The 21,091-nt window shown below is 50.3% G+C and overlaps 1 protein-coding gene across 7 annotated transcripts in view; it reads right to left on the bottom strand.

The window, feature by feature from the left end:
• LOC1273108 (sodium/calcium exchanger 3) overlaps positions 1-21,091 on the bottom strand; it is a 117,724-nt gene that overhangs the window by 76,886 nt on the left and 19,747 nt on the right. For 4 of the 7 annotated variants that reach the window (XM_312055.6, XM_061645309.1, XM_061645308.1 and 1 more), the window contains exon 2: positions 15,278-19,233. In XM_312055.6, the coding sequence (XP_312055.6) occupies positions 15,278-17,007 (1,730 nt within the window). In that variant the 5' untranslated portion in view covers positions 17,008-19,233. Of the gene's footprint in view, positions 1-15,277; positions 19,234-20,677; positions 20,790-21,091 lie in introns of those variants that run through there. The other 3 variants (XM_061645312.1, XM_061645311.1, XM_061645310.1) reach the window with 3 other exon arrangements.

Below are 21,091 nucleotides of genomic sequence, written 5' to 3'. Positions count from 1 at the left end.
CGCTTCACGGAGGACCTAGGAGCCGTAGGTCGAGACAGTTTGGCTAAGAAGCAGCACAGGACGGCTACGTACGCACAGTGGGGAGCAGTAAACACACTTTTGCTGATTAAATATCGATTGCCAGCGGAGCGAACGCGATGGCCCGATTGCAAAGCCCGAGCCGAGCGATACGCTGGCATGCGGATCCTGCTAGCGTGCGAATTTACTTCCGATTCCGGTGGTTAGGAAATGGTCCTATTGCTGCTGCTCTCCTTCGCTATCCGTTCGCTCGCCTCGGTTTGTTTGGTTTGCTTGGTGTTGTGGGGTCAAAGTATGCCATTAGACTGCGGCCCAACATCGTCGGGCCAGTAATTTATGCCCATGTTCCCAGCGACCCAGACCGGAAGCCGGAAAACTTATTGCACCCATCACGCGGCGTTCCGCGAGCTCTTCGCTTGATAACCAGTCGGTTCGATGGGCGAAGAGTTCAAAGTGGTACTCCATCTTGCTCTTCTCTTCTCCAAAAAGTTTGTTTGTGAGTGTGTGCGTGCGTGTGCAAGAGAGTATGTGATTTAAATTGATATTTATGCGAGTCGGAATGGCGAGGAGCGCGTATCGTGCATCGATTTCTTTTCCTCCGCTCAACATTTGCCCTTGGGATGGTTCACCCCACATTTGCGATGGATTTCCATACAAACGGCCAACGTAGGCTGGATGTGGTTGGATTTATGCAAGCCTGATCAGTTTTGGGAGCTGCCGCGCCACGAACGGTCCCATCGTCTGCAAACGAGCCACGTTTAGCTGCTTTTAGGCTCATAAAAATTTATCACCACGCGTCTCCCGCTAGCGATAAGATTCATGCTGGCAGCCGACTGGCGAATGAACTCGGGTTCGTCATCGAGCCGACCTAGCCAAGGAGCCTGGCCACAGCCGCCTTGGCAACAGCTGTTCGGTGTGATCGTGGATTGGCAAGTGCGATGACTTCTGGGCGATTTTTTTTCCTTTCATTTCGCTTCAGATTTTACAGATAGCACGATAATGTCATAAAACACATATTTTTCTCCAGTTTGGCCTGCTCTCCCTTTGATGCTGCTTCTTCAACGAACGGTAAATGGTTTTCTCACGCCTGGTGGCTGATTGAGGCCAGGGGTAGGGCATACATTAAGATAAATATTTAATGCTAATGCCGTTCGATTTACTGCGTGACAGAATCTTTGATTTTGACTTTCGCCTGAAGGGAATCATTTTGACTGGTAATCGCGTCTGTGTAAGCTTTAGGTAATGTTTGATTAGAATTATATCCTTTTAATAAAAGAATTCGTTGCATGTTTAATGCTTTGATAGTGATTTTTACTGAATGCTTCGTTATTGTGTAATAATAAAACATACAGCTTAACTACATCTGATCATAAAGTTTAAATAGCTTTGTGACGTAAAATAGCTATTATCATGCTATATGGTGAAGATGCCAAAAGAAAATCAGAAAAAACCGAAAATATCTTTCGCTCGTTAGGCTCGAGTGCGCGACGCCAGAAAAATAAACCGATGTTGATTAGATGCCAGCCATTGTCTGTCCCGCAGGCTTGCCCCGTTAACGATTGCGCCCACATATCGTCTGACCGAGCAGCGGCACAGGCAGCCACACTGGCAGCATCCAGCATTAGGCAGTGGCGGCAGTAAACGCATACCAGTCTTAAAGTTTATCTCAGACCGAAATGCCTTTGACCTTCCAATATACGTATACGCACACAGGCTCACAGAAAGGAGAAATAAAAACGGTACCACCGGTGAAGACAGCACGACGCGTACATTGGACGCCATAAAAAGTACGCTCATTTACGAGCGAGCCTAAATGGATAAAACCTATCTGGCTGCCGCTGTTTGCCTTCAGTTTGCTGCGTTTCGTTTCGAAAGCGCCCAAAAGCTCTCGACCGCGCACCGGGCACCATGCGCCTCCATCGATGGCTGAACGCTGTGGATCGATTTCGGTGAGCTTGGTGTCGATTTCAATCCTTTTTTTGGGTGGGTTTCGCTCTACACTCGTTTCCGCACATCTGTGGGATGGCAGTGGTAGAATTAATCACGCATCCATTAAATTTATTGATGGGTTGTGGTATTTTAAGAAAATGATATCACACGCTCATAATGCTGAATATCGTTAAAGTCATTTAAACGCCATCGGAAACCAGCTTGCACTGAAACAGCGCACAACAACGCTGAACTGATAGACGTGAAAGGTGTACGAACATCCAGAAAAGAAAGTGTTTCTATAACAATATCCATAAAGCTCCCGAAGGGAAAAGCGCTTAGGAGTAATGAATTGATTTCACCATACTAATAGGACAATCTGCGTTTCAAATAGACTTTCCCCGATACAAAAAGTCAGTTTCCAGGCGCAGGAATGCTTACCCATTTCCCTCAACTGTTAGCAATCGCAATCTTGTCAATGGGAGCAACAACCAAAAGAAGAAAAAAAATCCCTCAAGAAAGTGATTCACTAAGCCATCGTTCGCAGAACACAACATCCATCCGAAACCGTCCTTCGAACGTTCGTTCTGTGAAGCAGCCGACACTCCGCTACTAAAGCCGTTGGCAATGGAAACGGCAAAACAGCGAGCAAGCAACCCAATGATGACTTTCGCCGAAACCAGAAGCTCAGAAAATTGGGAAAGATTTTTTTCCCCCCGTTTTGGAAAAGGAAGCCCCCTTATGCCGGTGCTTTTTTTATTCCTAATTCCTAAGCTTTGGTTTCCATCGCTGTTGCTGCTGCTGCTGCTGCACCATTTCGAAGCGTTGCCGAAGAATGAGATGGGTTTTTATTTAGAAGATAAACACACCGACGGCAAATAAAGTGAACGCCGAGGCGAGCGCATAAAAGAGAAGGCCAAACTAGCTGATCGGCATCGGCACGACCTGGGAAAAGGTTTCCAAAACGATTGAATGTTATTTACTCTTTTAAGTGACTAAGTCTCAAATCCACTTTGGGAAGATTTTTTTCACTGTCAATTCGCTTGCCCGGGCGTGCGAGAATCAATCGAAATCCTTTGATGGGTAATATTTTAATGGGATGGAGCGAAGAAGGCGGGAAAAGGTTAAATGGGATTTTATAGCTCCGGTTTTGAGATTGAGTAGCCATATTGATGTTTGACAAGAGGAGTGAACGATGGCCAGGTGAGGTGGGCACTTTGTACGATTATTTTCTTTTACGAAGGCTTTAAACCAACGCCAAGAGAGTGTATCAAAAAGACGGATGTTCCCATGTACAGCAACAGGGTAAGAGTGCAATGTTCTGATACTGCTTCCACAAATTGGTCCCGTTCGATATCTGCCCAATCAACTACTCTTGCCTACGAGACGACAGTCAATCAAAACGTTATTAGATACAGTTTGCTTTCGACTGTTGTCACACAGCTACAGCCAACCTATTCATTGATCGTTTCCGATGTCAATGATTGAAGAAAAGGGAATTATGCTACCTTCAATTTGTTCCGATCTGTTCGCCGCTGCCTCTTGAGCGTCCGACCGTAGCCTCTCTTCCGTGCGGAAGCAAACAATCGAAAAAAGGGGAATTACAGCGGGCGGGGAGTAGAAAATCGATTTGAAACCAATTTAATAAGGATGATGTGTAACCGGACGATATGCAAGACGTCAGCGAACGTAGAACTAAAACACACACACACAAATGGAAGCAAGCCCATTTCCCTTCGCTTCGTGCATGTTTCGTGCCGCTCGACACACGGAAAAGTGCCAGTGCAAGTAAGTTTATCCGGTCGATACGAGGGTCGCTACGTCAGTTTGAAATTCAATAGCATTTTCAGTTTATTGTCTTCTGGTACTGGTCCTTCCCGAACGGCTTAATTCGATTTCCGCCTCTGCACCATCGCACCGAGGGCGACTGTTTTCTCTCTCTCTCTCTCTCGCACACACTTTCTGTTTCTCCTGCTCTTCCTGCCTACGTTGTTATTAGCTGACATTGTGTTTGCATCAGTGTCATTTTGCAGAAACTCCACTCAAACCGGGAACCGGAGTGTGGGCATTGTACCATTGAATTGATGCTCATCTTTTGCCAACCTCAACCCTCCGGGGGCAGCGCTGTAAAGAGTCTTTCGATCGGCGTTTCCGAGCAACTCTATTGGGCCGCCGAATCCACCCGGTCGGTTTCAAAATGGAACCGTATTGTGTGACAACGGCTCACAGTTGACACAATTGCGACGAGGTGCTGTTATCGTTTTCACCAGAATCGTTTTTCCGCTTCATTTTTTTTTCTCTATCCACCTCTTTGGATCCTTTTTTGAGTGCGAGTTGCTTGAGCCATAACAGGTGAACTCTTTGCCCTAACACCGAACCTCTCCGTTAAAGTCAAAAGAAAGAAATCGAAAATTAATCATCCTGCACATTACGCACGAAAACGCAATTCGATCCGCACGCTGAATGTTTCGTTCATCCGTTTGTTCTGGGAGGGTTTTTTTTCGTTAAGACAAACCCATGACTCGACACATTGAAGGTGTGTCTGTGTGTGTGTGTGTGTGTGCGCTTGTGCGAAAAACCCATTAGCGAAGCCGGCAAGGAACCGTTTATTGGCAATATCGGTGCGTAGTCGGTGGGCTTAGGTCACGTTCCCGAGAGAGACAAATGATTTGCTGCGAAAGTTCGTTCGTGTGGCATATCACGCGAAAGGTGCTTTGATTTCACACCCCATCGGCGGCGGTGGTGGTCGACCTTGCGTCAGCAACCGGACCGGAACGATAATGCTGGAATTAACAGCCGAGGGCGGGCTTTTGCTGACGACCGCGGTCGACGCTGACGACAAAGGATATTTAATCGTGCGCACGGTAAAGCGAAAAATAATGATGTTGGATGAGTTTCGAAACGTTGACATTTTCGGCTTGGGTCATGTTTGAGAGCGAACGGGAAATTGTTATTTCATAATCAGTTGCGCGAATGAAAGCCGGGGCTGGGGGATGGAATGGAAACATGCCGTGAAAGAATGTAAGACAAAGTGTACCCGCGGATGTACCCAGCCAACGCTAGCAGTGAGTGTGCAAATTGTGTAGTGTACAGCAATGCATAAATCTTGTTTTTATGTACTCCCGTTTACCGAGATGCATCCCACAGGTTCATAAGTTGCCGATCCCAAAAGGTAAACAAACAAGCTGCCACCAGCATGATCTCATCCACCATAACCGTACCTGTGGCTCCTGTGCAATACACTTACTCCGCCCAAAATTATGTCACGCATATTCACTGAAACTGTTGTCCCAGCGAGCAAGTGTGTTCCCGAATTAAACGCAAGAAACAAAACAACAACTCGCCCCGCTTAACAAACATGAATACATCACCCTTAAAAAGGCTTTGCTGATTCATTCACTCCCGCGCGGTGTGGCGGCCCGATCGGCGGCTCGGACACTCGTTCGCAAACTAAAGAAAATGGCCACTCCCGGCCACCCACGGTACCGGATCCATTACCGTGGCGATTCCAAATACGGGTGTGTTTGTTTACGCTTGCGAAAGCGCCGGACCAGCGGACGAATTTCCCGACCGGTCCATTCCCTGGCTGATGAGCCTTGCCCCCTTTTTCTTGCTGTTACTGCAACCCATCCGCGTGAAGCCGTTCATTAACCGTGACGCTGTGGGGTCGTCAATTATGACGCCTAATGCTACTATTAATATGGTTTATTTGACCGTCAAATGAAAGCGCCCGGTCAAGGTGAGTGAAAACGGTAAAATGTTCCCGTTGAACAGCAGAGAAGCTGATTGATAAACAGCTTTGATGAGTTTGATATCGTTCAAGCACTTTCGATTAGAAAGGCGGTGTGGAAAAAGGACGACACGTGGAAGGTTTAACGAGAACGGCTAGGGGGTAGCCCAAAGGCGAGGGAGAGAAGTGGAAATTGTACGCAGCATGACGGTGGCGGCCGGGTAAGCACGTCACCGAGGCGGTTGCGCTTCCGTCATTGCTTGCGCTAACGTCGTTAATAATCTCATTAAGACGGTTCGCCACCGAGGGCAAACGAAACAAACGAGCAAACAAGTCAGTCTATAAGTGTGTGTGTGTGTGTGTTTATTAGAGAGTAAGATAGAGAGAAAGAGAGAGAGAGAGAGATAGAGAGAGAAGAAAATAGAGCAACGGTTTTACAACGTATCGTCGTTACATCCTCGACGACAACCGTGATGAAGGTATCGGTGAAGGATTCGTTCACGAGCGAACGACGTCAACGATTGCCTTGTGATCGGGCAGCGGTTGTAGTATGAAAACATGTTCAGGGAAATCGTACAGTAGGCAGTAGGCACTAGGTTCTTAAGGAACGGCCTCGTAAATTATCGATGACCCCGTTTTTGTTTTTTTTTTTTTCGTGGGGAAACCACTCCCGCTACAGGCACACTAACGACCGACCCTTGAAGCGAAAGGTGGAAAATCGGCGGTGGCCATTTTAACGACCATTTAATGTCACGGTCGTTTACGTCGGGCGGGGCAGCTTCCAACCCACGTTCCTAAACAGCTGAGTGCTGGTGCTGCGATGTGTTTAGTTTTCCTTCGATAAATATTTTATAAACCTGCGTTTTATCACTTCATCGCATCAGGGGGAAAATGAGAAAGGGCTCGTTGAGACTCGAGCCGGAGCACCGCCAGCAAATCAACCACGCACGCGTAACATAATAAATCCAAATCCGTAGCACACACGGGGCTGTTTGGAGCTGTTGAGGTGGGAGGGAGGGGGGGGGGGGGGCGGTGCGCTCATCACATAAATCGCCCTGCATCGTGCATCGATTCCAGATGACCGGTTGACTTCATTTTTGCACGTGCTTGCCCCAACAGGGATGGTTTTGGCTCGTAGTTGCTCGATCCTTTGGTTAAATAGCGTGAAAAAGATAACATACCCGCGAACGTTGTTTTTCCTCGCGTCCCGATCGCGCTGTCGGTTGTTTTGGCATTGGTGTTTTGCTTTCCCTGTAGCTCCGACACCCTCCGAGATGGGTTTTCCTTCAGTTTAACCTAATCGATTTTGCTTACACACACTAGCTGTGATGCAGTGAAACACAACGGTGGTGAGGGGGAGAGACGTAATTATGGTGTTTAAAATATTCAAAAACTATTTTGCTGGAATGCGTACACAACCGCCGTACAAAAATGGTCAAAAGTGGGTATGCGCAAACGCTGGTAGCAATTACCGAGGCGAACGATGGAACGAGAAAAGTGCTCGGAACAGTGTGCACGGAGGCACAATTTGTTTCTTTAAAGTCATCGTACATAATTTGATAAAATTGTGCGATAAAAGTGTGATAAAGTGGAAGGTGCACGAAAGCTGTAAGGAATTACACTGAACTATAAAATCAATACTGCTTACGAACGCGCTAAGAGCGTTCCCGTTTACTCATAACTGATCCGTGTATTACGGTGTGCGGTAATGTGGGTAAAAGCCACCCATATTTTAGATTGTCCTTTATCAAATAACATGATATAAGCTGTTACTGCCTCCATCACCACTGCCAGTCAAACAAACTGACATTTAAATCAAATTTAGCACATTCACCCAACCGCACAGCATTCAATTTATCGTTTAATTATCACGGGGGTGCGTTATTTACAATTAAAAGGAAACCGAAATGACGCCCATAAAATCCACTGACCGTAAATCAGCACACCAAGCGAACCTCTGCTGCATTCGACCGCATTTTATTGCACCTGATCGAGCGTAAAGTTATCCCGAACGTCCCAAATATCAGCACAGCCGGCGCCGCGGCCACTTTCTCGGGCGTCGCTGACTCAGCTAGGTCTATTTTCAAATTCGGTCGTTTGCACCCATTGTGCGGAAGGATGCACACACACACACACAATGGACAATGGGTCCGCTTAGTCAGTCAGCTGCATGCCTTTTTGCATCATAAACTATTGGCCGGCACCGGTAGCAACGGTTTCGGTCGGGTTTCGTTTTTCGGCTGCCCTCTTTGTGGCTGCCCGCCCGAAATGCGCCCGCCCGTAGCCGGTAATCTTACACTTTCCAACGGAATGCACGTTAATTAAATGATCACTTCAAAACCGCATACAACACCGCCGAATGCGCCGGATGCCAGGAAGGTTGGCGTGTTGGTTGGTGTGCCAAAAAAAAAAAATGGCAAGCAAAAACCTTAAAAGCAATCGTAAAACATCGTGGCCGCGGTAAACGGTTGACGCCAAAGTGGCAGGCGGGCAAAAAATAGTACCACTGCAGTTGGAGTACTTTGGGCGGGCAAAAAAGGGGTGGTTTGGGAGTGGGGTTTGGTTTAAGGTAGAGTGTTTCTCGAAAGTTTCTCCCATGAGGGTTTTGTAAAGGTGTGCATCGTTTAGTGAGCCTTTTTTGTTTTTGGTCGGTGGCCTTGCAAACTGAACGGAAGTGCCTTGGGACGTTTAAATGGAGGTTTTAATTATTCACTTTAATGAAATGATCATTTGTGTTCCATTATTTTGTGTACCAGCCGCAACCGATGATAAGCCACATGACATACCGCTGTATGTTTTTGGTCAGATTGCATTTAAAATCGGTAAATACACTCAGCCAACCCTGCCCAACCGTAATGGAGTAGGACACACAAAATCACCACAAAATATCCCCCATCCCGTGATAAGCTGCGGACACCACAACATAAATAACGTTGAACCCATCACACACGCACCCTTAATTGTCGCGCTAAAACCAATACACCAATACGTGTGCGTGTCAATAGGTAAGCGACAACACTCTGCGAAACTCGCGCTGTTGCATCGTGTTTTCCATCCGTTTCCCCTGGGTGTGCTGGAGCACGGGGTGGAAAAACGATTTGCCAACGAGCAAGAGCATTACGTGAAAAATTGGATTTATATTTTATTCACTCGTGCGGTGGTGATTCGGCAATCGTTCTCGTTTGGCATTGGGAACGGGCAATAAAACCAAGTGAGTTCGACGGGTTTTTGCTTTGGAAGAACATTACCCTTCCGATAAAACTGGCAGACAGGAAAAAATACACCCCTCCGTAACGACCTTGACCTACCCGTTTTGCTCTTGAAAAAAGGGGTCTAACTATCATCCTCGTTGCGTACGTACGGAGGCTTGGTTTTGTGACAGTAGTTAATTTTGATGTATTTTTATTTGCTTAATGGAGGGCACATTTTTGGTGCCCATGCATTGGTTCGTGAGGGTCGAACGAGGGAGAGAAAAAATACGCCCGAACGGAAACCCTTGAGCTAGGTTTGCAATTGCCTGCAACAATAGTCCGTCGTCATTGTCTATAATTATCCCCGAAATGCTTTTTCCTCCGCGTGTGTGTGTGTGTGTGTGTATGTCGTTCGCTCGAGCAAATGGAGCACGGTAGCTGACCCCCGCGGCGGCACATTATCGGCCTAACGATGCCGACAGACAGACAGCCAGACGGGGCCCAAGATGACAGTTATAAAGGTGGATCCGATAAAAGGGGAGTTTTTCCTGTTTTTTATTTTTACTTTTTTCGTTGTGATGAGTACAAGTATTTGTTTGCGACGGGAGGGTTAATTCGCTTACTATAGCTCGCACTCGAACCCCGAGCATTGGCATCAGTGGTAGCGTTGACTGTGCATTATGAAACAGGCAAAATCGATCGGATCGGAGGGCGGTTGAAGCACAGTCCGTGGGAAACAGGGGTATTGTTTTCGTGATTGAGAATGCAAATGACAGTAATTTGCTCCAGAAGCGTATTGTGGAGTGGAAAATTGATCGTACGATCGGTAGATAAAATGTGAATGTAAATTAATTTGGAATAAATTGACTGTGGAAGTAATGGTATTTTTTTTCCTACCGGATTCCTCATCGAATTGCCACGAGGTTTAAGACAACAAAACCTTTAACGACCTTTAACGACACTTCCCTGCCGGTGTAATAAAGTGGTAGCAAGCGATCCAGCATAAGCCGAACAATACCTGCGTCCCATTTTGACGCCTAAAGGAGCTTCCGAGCAACGGTTGCAAGAATGATTGTAATGTGATAACAATGCAGCATTAGTGCTAGTACATGGTGGTCGCGCGTGTGTGCGCGTGTGTGCGTTTGTGTGTACCTTATGCGGGTGAATTATGTAATGAAATTAAATTCTACCCCATCCAAAGCCCTACCACACCTGCCTGGTCGGCATCACATCCGCGCACCCAAACCGCAAATCCTCCTGGCGCTTGTCTCGTTCGGTTACGTTCCTGTCTGTTACCAACACTTGGAAACGTTGCCTCCCGCCAACCGGGAGTGGGGGTACCTAAGCAAGGTGTAAAATGTTCAACCCACAGCAATGAAAACGAGACACAAGGTGGAAGAAAATTTGGAAAATTTACCACACACACACACACACTCACACGCAGGGGAACGTGCCGGTGGAACCAATTTCGCGCACGCCTAACGTGTCTTCTATGCCTTGAGCAGCAGGGACGGGGTGCGTTGCGATATGCGCGAGGAATAGAAAATGAGCAAGAACAATTTCTTTCCATTGAAAACAGTGTATTGCGAATGGGTGTGTAACGGCTCGTGTGCTACGTGAGCTAGGCGTAGGCGCAAGCGGTCGGGCTCGGTACGACGATGTTTTGCTGGTGGGCGAAAATCGAGCCATCGAGCGAGCACCCCGGTGAGCGGTCGGAAAAACGGAGAGCAGAAAATTAAATTTAATACCGCGCATGATAGCGCCGTGGTAACCGTTCGCGGGAGCGCTGGCAAAATGGGAAGAGAGTTTGGTAGAATTTAATTAATCTTTACATTGCAAGGTAATTCGTTAATTGCTTTGAAGCGGAGGCGACGTTCTAATGAGTGTAAAAGCGGGAAGAATTTCGGGGGCAGATTTAATTGCGCTGCTTTTCTAGGCAATATTTGCACTTAATCATGTGTTCCTGTGAAGCGCCTGCACTATTTTTAAACGCACAAAATGTTCAGCTAAATGAGGTCAAATTTCCCGGCTTCTTCTCCGCAATTCCGCAGCGGCTTGATGCATCATGTTCCACAAACACTAAACCTCCATGTTAATAATTATTAACGTTAGATTCGATCTGTCGGTGTTATCTACCGTGATTCCCGACAGAGCGCGGTACAAACGCGTAGTGTGGGAAGCATCCAATACTGATCGAGCCGAATATTCCCGATCGCTCAAAGGCTCCCGAACAGCGTGGCTAAGGCAATGACCTAAGGCCACTCTTTCGCGGTAGCCCGAGTCAAGCGATTGATTTTTAGCGTCGCAATAATAATCCATTTTAAGAGAATAATGTAACGCCTTTTCATCGAACATCCCTGAAAACAAGATACCAACCGAAGCTATCGACCACACACACACACAGACACAAACAAGCAATCCAACGGGCTCGTGGCAAACAACTTACGACGCACCCGTTTTGCTACGCCCGTCCGCCCGATGGATGTAGCAAATTGATTTTGAAGAGTCTTTCCGCACCGTACCGTTGTGCCACCGACACTGCGCTGCCACCCACCTTGCCTCCATCCGGGCAACGGCCTAACCTCATTTAATCACTGATTAGTCGGTCGTCGGTCGATGGATCGTTTCCATTGAAGCGCGTCAGAGCGTACGGTTCCTCGGCTGGAACGGCGAGGGGAGCTCATGAGGATGAATTACTACCACGCGTGCTCCCCTACAACTCCTACGTCCCCGAATGTGTTCCCCATGTTCCACCCCCTAAATCCTACCAGCTCCATATTAAAACGTGCTGGTGTGTGCGTGGGACTATGTGTGTGTGTTTGAGATAGAGAGAATAATTCCTGCTGTACGCTTACCGCCCGAAGGGCTTTCCGAAATGGCACACAGGCTTACGGATTACGGATAGGGCTTGGGCTTTGACAGGAGAGGGAGGGGGAGGGGGGTGTGGCGTGTGTCGTCGTTAAGAATGGTCGGGCTGGCCTCGATTGGACACGGCACGGTCGGAGACGATCGATATCCTTACCGAATGTAAGAAAGTGGAGGTCGCAACCTCTTCCCGCTCCTTTATATTCCCAGCCCTCGCCTCGAACCGAACCCTGTCAGCCCCGGCACAAACACCCAGGGCTCCAGGGAGGATGTACTCCGTCTTACTTGCGGTGTTTTGCGGGCAAAACGGGCAACAGAAGGACTTGTTATGTCGGGTTCGTAGAATATACGACATCACCAATACACCGCTGCCCCTTAGAGCAATTTACGTTGAGCAGCGCATGGGAAAACAGGCGAGAGAGAACAGAGAAAGAGACCGAAATAAAGAGAACATGTTTCGATCCAAAGCAACCAAAGTACCAAAGTGGTAGCGTCAACGGTGACCCCCTTTAGAGATTCCGCCACAACAACAAAACAGTCCAAAGGGCATCGCCAAAAGTCCCCTGAGGGTCCCGCCGGCACTGCCTTCCCTGGCTAGTATTTTCCAGACTTCCGGAGGCGTAAAATTCATCGTTCACCGGTGACGAAGGAAATGTCGCTGACCTCCGACTGTCCAGGGGGGAAAGAAAAATTGCCCCCAGGAAGATGGGGGAAATGAAGAAAAATGAACATAAACATGTGCGAAAAATGAACATTTGCGGTTCACACCGTTCCGGTGCCATCATCCTGTTCTGTTTTTTTTTAGTTTTTAAATCCCCAGGGGAAGAAGCCAGCCGAGAAAGCTGGGTGGCCAAAAGCAGGCGAGGTGGAGTTTTTGAAAAGAACAAGGTGAAAAACTAAATATTTAGATAAAAGTCGATCGGTCGACTATTGCAAGCCCCAAAAATGTTGGATCAAGTACCTAAACAAGGCTCATAAACGAATGAATACGATCCCGGAGCAATAAATAGTAAACAGTACATGTAAAACAACAACCGTGCGCTCGCGTGATAACGTATCAGCGCAGCGCACATTCAACAAGTCCATGTTTACACCGCGCCAAAAGGTTAAATTAGGGTGAGAAACTCACAACGGGCTCGTGGTGTGCATGGAACCCCCCATTCACCGAAACAATCCGTATCATTTCACACCCTATTCACACCGGTCGGTCACAATAAACCATTTAGCTGAGGAAACCTGTTCCCTGTTCAATCGAACGAGCCCCAAAGCGGGTGGTGTAGAGGCCGCCGGGCCAGAAATTGGACCGGGAATGAATAAAACATGAGCTTCGTCGCTAAGCTCAAGCTGAATTATAATCCCACACACACACACACGCACCCCTGCAGGACATCCAATTGATGGGCTCTATAGCAAGCGGAATAGTTAACGCACAATAATCGAAGGGAGATACTCAGAACGGAGCTGTTTATTTTGAGCGCACGTTGTTCGGGATACGATGTGATTGAGCCTTTTTGGCTTTTAATAATTCATTAGCGGCAGTACCTCACGCTAGAGGAGTGAGCCAGACAGAATGTCTGAGTGGTGGTGTTCACATAAATATCATTACGCAGCGAGTTTTGTTCTCTGACTTGCTTGCTGTGATAGCCGTTAACGAACCGTAAAATGTGGTCAAAAAAACAAAAACGTTACCAAAAGAAAGCGAAAAGATACCCACAGCCACACGTGCGCTTGCAGTAAAAGTAGTGCCTGCAAGTAGCGAGACCCTGTTACCGGGGCTCCGCGGGGGGTCTGCCCCACTGTACATAATTATGCTTTATTTTTATCAAATTGAATTAGTTCCGCCCGAGCGCCCGGCAACGATGCTAACGATTCACCTAAATAAGGGGACCGACGTCACTGAGGGGGCATATCCGCAGCAAAGTTAGCTTGCTGTACCCCTGTGGAAACCCCGCGCATTGGCATAAGTGAGGGCTGAGTGCTGAGGACGCCGTTCGGTAATCCCGAACGTTCCCAGTCCGTTTCACCCTGCACGTCAATATTTACAAGCGCGACAATTGCGCCTAGCTGTGTGAGTGGATGAGTGTGTTGGTGTGGACACGCTGAACGTCAGGACGGTTTGGAGGATGCACGAGACCTCCGCCACCGACATAACCCACTAACCCACCCATGCTGCCCCTCGCTCATCGCTTCGCTCGTAATGAACGGAACGTTCTGCCCCGGGACGCGTTCTTGTTTGGCGGCAAGGAACACCGTACTGGCACACTGCCTGGTGCCTGGCTGCTTTGGTCGGTGTAGTCTGTGTGGTCTGTGTGGTCTGCCGGAAATCGCCGAGGAATGGGCGACCTCGAGAAAAAGACCCTGGCACGGTGGAATTTGTATCGATTTTCCGTTGTTTAGGCCTCCGTATGGTCGAGCCGCTGCGTCGCGGCGGCGGTTGATAAAACATTCAATCTGTGCCACCGCACACAGAACGCAGGTCAGACACAAACACAAACCCCCCGTAGTTCGTGCCACTAACCCACTCCCGCTACCACAATCGATACCGCGGGTTGTTGATTTACTGTGCGTGCGTGGGTTAAGCGATCGTCGCGGCTTCGGGAGGGACATCGATTAGCGCGACAGTGGTCCGGCGGGGCGCACTGTTCGCCAAACAGCAAGACAAACAATGGAACAATGTGCGGTGGAAGTGTTTGACGTTTGATGTATACATTTTTTAAAGCCCCGGTACACCCTGCCCCACGCTCACGATCGTGTCGCTGCGGCCGCTCGGATGAATGGAATGTTCAATGAATTTTGCCAAACGCGCCAGCCAGCAACGGTCGACCTACCGAACCCGTCGCTTCCTGTTTTGCTGTGCTGCAGGAAGAGTGTGACCGTGGACCTAACTACCTGGCCACCTCACTCTCCCCACTTGCGGGCTATATTTAGTTGTCGAAGTTTGTTATTTTTATCAACACGTTCTTCGACCCACGCGCGAAACGAGCGTCGTCGGACAGTGTGTGTGAAAGCCCCATCCCCCACCGCTGCAGCCAAATATCTTCGAACGTCTTCGAACACACAGACACGTAAACAAAGTGACGACGATGCAGGCACGAAAAGCGATAAGAGTTGTCGCATTCGTCATCGGTTTCACGGCATGTCGGTGCGGCAGGGTTAGCTGCGGGGTGTTATCTCGCTGCAGTATTTTCGGTCGCTTTTCCTGATTTCAAGCCCGGCAACGTCATTGATCATCATCATGGGCGGCAGAGCGTTGTCTGCAGCAACGCGCAACGTGTCGTAAATCGGTGCGTTACCGTTCGGTTATCTGCGTTTGGCAGTGCAGCTTTATGAAGTGAGGGGCAGGAAGTGGTTTGTAAGATATCGCCTTGTCAGCGGCAATATAAATCAAGCAAAAGCACCCTCCCCATTCGGTACAATGCTCCCGCAAACATTTCCCGCAAAAGGGTGGCCATCTAAGACGTCTAGAAGGTAGGCGAAAGGGAACGCCATCGTTCGTACCTTACTGTCCTAAAAATTCAGATTCAACAAAACACTTCGTACTTACTCAATTTCGTTGTTCTCGAAGATGAGCTCGCCGGACAGGGCCTCGTAGTCTTTGCCCGCCTTGGCCGTACCGTCCTCGGTCCAGAAGGGGACGCGCACGCGGCCGCGGGCCCCACTGTACCGCTGCACCTTCAGCTCGTACGTGCCGATCGACTCGACCAGCTCGTGGTCGCGGCTGGTGAGCGCGAAGATGCCGCTGTGATCGTCGTCCAGTATCATCACGGTCGCGACCTTCGGCGTCGATAGGGAGGCCGGCTCGGACGCGTTGCTCAGCCGGATGTAGAAGTGCTCGTCCTGCTCGAACACGTCGTCGTCGATCACCTGGATCTGGAAGCGCTGCTCGTCGACGCCCGGCGCGAACGTGAGCGTACCCTTCGCCCCGATGTAGTCCGAGCCGGCCTCGGCCGAACCGTCCTCCGTCTCGTAGTCGACCGTGACCGTGGCCGCCAGGTCGCCGCGGCGCACCACCCGCACCTCGAACTCGCCGACCGACTCCATCACCGTGTAGTGGCCCGGCTCGAAGAACACCCGGCAGGCGGCGTCCTCCTCGATCGGCTCGTCGACGTCGACGCGCTGCAGTTCCGCCTTCACCTCGCTCAGGTCGGACTGGGCGCGTTCGGAGATTTTTCTCATAATGTTACCACTACCCATCATCTTGCGCGTCGCCTGGATGCGGTAGAAGGCGCGCGATTTGGGTCCCTTGTTCATCAGCTGCTCCTGCGCCATGATCTCGAGCTGCTCCAGATCGTGCTGGGGGTACTTTTTGCGCAGATCCTTCAGCGCGGAGATGTACTCGCGCCGGCTCTCCTCGAAATCGCGCACCTCCTCCGTGATGCCGCCGTTCTCATCGATAGTATTCAGTTTCTCGTCCCGATTATTCATCTCCATTGCCGACTCGGCCTCGACCTGCACGATCACGCCCCGCCGGTTCATCCGGTACTGCTTGCTGATGTACTTGTACACCAGCAGGCGCCGGTCGGCCACGTACGCCGTGATGACGGTGGCGGGGAAGAACAGGAAGGTGAGGAAGCCCTCCCACATGTCGACCCGGCCGGGCGTGATCTGGGCGAGGATCAGGTACAGCCAGATGTACGCGAACACCGACCAGGTGGCGGTGACGAAAAACACGCGCAGATGCTTGATCTTGCGCACCTCCCCATCCGGTATAACCAGGACGCAAATTGCCATGATAACGAAGAGATTGTAGGCGGCCGAGCCGACGATCGTGCCCGGGCCGAGATCGCCGGCGTTAAAGTTTTTCGCGACGATTTCGATGATCGACAACAGAATCTCCGGCGCGCTGGACCCGAGCGCCATCAGCGTTAGGTTGGCAACCGTTTCGTTCCAGACGCGGACGACGACGATTTGCTCCTCGCCGCCCGCCTTCCGCACGCGCACCTCCTTCTCCTTCGAGGTTATAACTTCAATAGCCGCCATAAAACGATCGCTCACGATCGACACACCGATGAATAGGTACAGCAGTGAGAAGAAGTACACGAGACCGCGCGCGATTCGGTCGCCGGTGGTCAGATTGTCCTCCGGCTGCCAGACCGACAGTAACAGCCCATCTTGACACTTGGTATCCGAGTGGTGTCCAGCGGTCTGTATCGATCTATTGGCTGGTGAGGTCGCACCGTTAGTTACGGAAGCTGTTGTCATTGATAACGCGACTGATAGGAGTACGAACGTGCCCATCGCCAGCTTCGGTCGGAAATTCGTTGTCGACGCCATGGTGCGTGGGGGGTGGGTTTTTGTTTGGTTTTGTTTTGTGATGATGGTGGATGCGAAATTTGCGTTCTTTTGCCGGTGGATATGGTGTGCGTCTGTGTGTTTTACAAAACAAAGTTTACTACAAGCTGGGGGTTTGTGTACTGTTTTCGAATTCAAATTTGTTAACTTGGCCGGCTGCCTGGGCGGGGGCAGTGTTAGTGGTCCAGATTCGGTTTCACTACTTATTACAGCGTCCGATAAGGTGTGTCGCTAATGCAAATATGATCGAATCGAAGTTGCGTGCGTCCAATATTGATTTGTGTTGTAATTTGTTTTGCTTTTTGCTTTTTTTGGATGTATTTTGCCGTTGGTGTGCCTTAGACAGATGGGTGCAACTATGTTAGCGTGGCGAATTTGGCGTAGCTACTGGTTACTGGTCGCGCGGTGATCGTTGAAGATGTGGAGGGCGTGGATGGATGGGAACGAACACTTTACACACGGCGATCTTTGACGTGCGGGTGGAAGGGGCGGAAGAGATGTTTGGGAAACAGACCAGACGCATATGCAGTGGTGCCGTCCCGTTCGGTGTTAGATAGTTTTGATGGGATTGGGGAGGCAAACGTAGCCTGCACAAACGTGGTTCGCGTGGCACTGTGTCTAGCGAACGGGCGCTACTCTACACAGAACGTTTGGCACGTGGATCGTTAGTGTTTTTCGTATCGCAGTGGCTGAGAATGGGGCTTTGCTGATGATTCTAACTGCTTCTACTATCGACAAGCACAACACACACACACACACACAATGGTGCTACGGATGTACAGAACTACGGGTGAAACGTGCGTTCGGCGCTCCTTCGCGATGCTCGCTCGATGCGGAGGGGCAGTGTGTGGTGTTAGGCTGCAGCTACAACCGGAAGCTCTCGTCACTAGGCGGATGGGTTAGGAGGGCGGTTGCTCCTACGGACGCTCGCTTTGCAGCCGGAGTGGCAGGAGCGGATGAGCTAGCTGTCGTACACCCAGCAAAAAAAAAAAAATATTGCCGATCGGATCTATCGGTTGGCGGCAAGCATCGAAGCTCGAGAACGCAAGGGACCTGGCGTAGCCAAAAAACCAAAAACCAAAATCCAAAGTTACTACTCAAATCTACTGCTCTATGCGCTTCTACCGGCAAAGTACTACGCTAATGTCCGCACGTGCGGATAGCAGCACATAAAATTACAGCAGCACAAGGTGTAGGTGGAGGTTCTTATGAGTGCCAAAGCTAGGTACCGGTGCTGGTTCTCAGGTGGTTTGTGAAAAAATCTCCACAGTCCGTAATTGCACCAGGAAGGCGGACTGCAGCGGTGTGCTGCGGGGCGCGACACCTGCCGACACCCAAATCGAGAAGACCGGAACCGCCTGACCGGTTTGGGCTTACACGTTCCTGTAGAGAGCCGGGCCTGCTGCCTGTACACGGTGAGTGGAGAGACGCGATACGCCGCGCACAAACGAACCGAACCGAAACGCACCGAAGCTGCGAACACACGCACGAACACGATCACGATCACCACGGGGATTGGCGGTTCCACTGCCGGCGGCGGCTTAACGGGACAACCCGCATGGACACTTGCGTCCCGTGCACACTCCTCGTCGGCGAAAGCACGTGCACGTGTTGGTTAGATTGCGCTTTGCTGCCGCTTGCTCGGAAGTTTGACTTTCGGGGCTGCTTTTGCTTTGCTTTTTGGTGCGGTTTGCTCACTCGGACACAATTTGTAACCACTCACACACACACACAAACACACACGCACTCACACACGGACACAGATCACGTTTCGTACGCGCAGGGTGCGTACTGTTTCGTTTGGAGCGCTGCTGCTAACTGCTGCTAGCGTCGAATCCGTTCCACCACTGGGCGCACCGTGGCCGGCTTAATTCCATATCTCGCACACAGCGCTGATAGCGCCGGAGTAAAGGGGTTGATCACACTCACGAACCAGAGTGAAACAAACTCACTCACGCACACAAACACACACACACATAAATGCGCCGGTCCGGTATGGACGCACGCACGCCGCACGCACTTGTTTTCGTTTTGACTGCGGGGGGTTTTTTTTTCTACCGGTCAGCGGGCACTGTGCGGCACTGGAGATTTCCCCGATCGGGTGTTACGGTGCACTTTGGCTAGCGCCCGACGCAGGGCAGCTCGATAGGAGGCGGAAGTGTAGCGCGCACATAGAGAGCCTTGGCGTTGGCTTTGCTGGACACTTGCCTAATGGAGAATGAGAATGAAAATTAGCTTACAAAACAGGAGTGGATGAAATAATTGCAAGATTGTTTAACAATCTATCACGCACAGACACACAGGGAAACACATCACACACTCGGGAGCAACAGTCACACCGTCACATGTATCGTCTAACGTCTTGCCGGGCTGTCACAAACTCTCACATGCTCGTTTCGTTCCACTCACACGCACTCTCCCTGTCTTCATATCGGGAGGGGGGACCATTCTTCGCCTTTTCACACACACAAAAGAACACTCTTTCCAACCCGCAAATTCCTGCGAGCATTTTCTTCACTTCACACACAACCACCAGTACAGCCGGAACCGTTTTAAATGGCAATTCGCTTCGGTAATGTTAAGCTTTTAAAAAGACGCCACCCCGACCACCCGCCGCCCTACGGTCGTGCGTCTTTTGCGAAACGGGTAGGTAAAGATCAAACGGTTTCCTGGCGGTGCCAGCCAGCGCCAGCGGTAAGCAGCACCAACAAAAAGGACGATCTTTCACTCCCCACTCGCCTCCCAAGATGAAACACAAAGCACAGACACGCCGGATTGAACGCTGCTCTAATGCCGGACACACTATTATTAGACCGGGGGTGTTTCGGGTACGGTGCGCTTCACTTATTTACATTCTCCTTTCACACACACACACACACACACACACACAGCAACACGCACGCACGCGAGCGGTTTACACACATTTCGCAAGGGACACAAGTGTAGATGCGGACCATTTTCCCATCCCGATGTCCACCTGTTTTCGGTGCTCGCAAAACCCAAATCTCCTTCCGCCGTTGCTTGAATTTCTTTCGACACAGATACAGAACGGCGCGGCGGAGATTGAGACGGGGGGAGGGGGAGAGATTTCAGCTCGAGGGTTTGGTGACTTGGTGAAACACATACAGAGGGGCACGCGTAAGCGAGAGAGAGCAAGAGCGAGAGGGCAGCATAGATGTTCGGTTGGACAGGTGGTGCTCAGCGCAGGACCCCGGCCCCAGACTCGCACCAGACGCCAGAGGAGCCAAGGGAGCGAAAGTAAAAATAAAAGGAAAGGACTTCTTGCGCTCACTGAGCCACTTTCCGTGTGATCGGGTCACTGTTTCACAACACCATTTGAATGCTTTAACTTCGTCTTGCCCTCTGCAAGATCCCACTCGCTGGTGTAAGGATAGGCAACGGAAGGCATCAAAGCCCCAGCGCTGGGATCAAACCGTCAACCGTATCCACCGCAGAACAAATGCTCTACGCACACTTCACACGACGTACAGGCTCGTTTCTAGTTCCTCACTATCGACACCAAGCGGGGCAGAAGGTCAAAACTGGTAACTCCTTTTTGCAGCCTCGAGCCCGCGAACACGTTTCCCTTTCTCTGCAGAGGGTACAAATGCGCGGAAAAGGCACACACACACACACACACACACACACACACACCAGGCGACACCATACACGGCGACGGACGACGACACTTCCTCACTCGACAGCACCTTGGGGTCGACTAAAAATAAAGTCTAAAAGAAGCTGCAGCGGAAGTTGTCTGTGTCGCGCGCGCGCTGGCCGCGCATGCCCCGAGCGCTCTCGTCGCCGGCTCGAGCCGGATTCTCTTCGGACCGGCCATCGGCGACCGGCAATGCACGGGAGAGAGCGATGTTAATAATAACCAGCGCCACCCGGCCAGCCAAGCCAAGCCAACCCCATCGCAATGGCGTCCTCCCGGGGCTTCGTTTCAAGGGGGCGAGCCAGTGTGGCCAGTCAAAACCAGCTGGTCGTGATCATCACTACAGACTCTCTCAGTATCTATCTGAGCCTCTCTCTTTCTCTCTCTCTCTCTCTCTCTCTCTCTCTC

The sequence above is a fragment of the Anopheles gambiae genome, chromosome 2 (genome assembly GCF_943734735.2).
Source record: "Anopheles gambiae chromosome 2, idAnoGambNW_F1_1, whole genome shotgun sequence".
NCBI lineage: Eukaryota > Metazoa > Arthropoda > Insecta > Diptera > Culicidae > Anopheles > Anopheles gambiae.
Note: the sequence above shows the minus strand (reverse complement) of the source record. Positions and strands in the feature narration are given on the sequence as shown.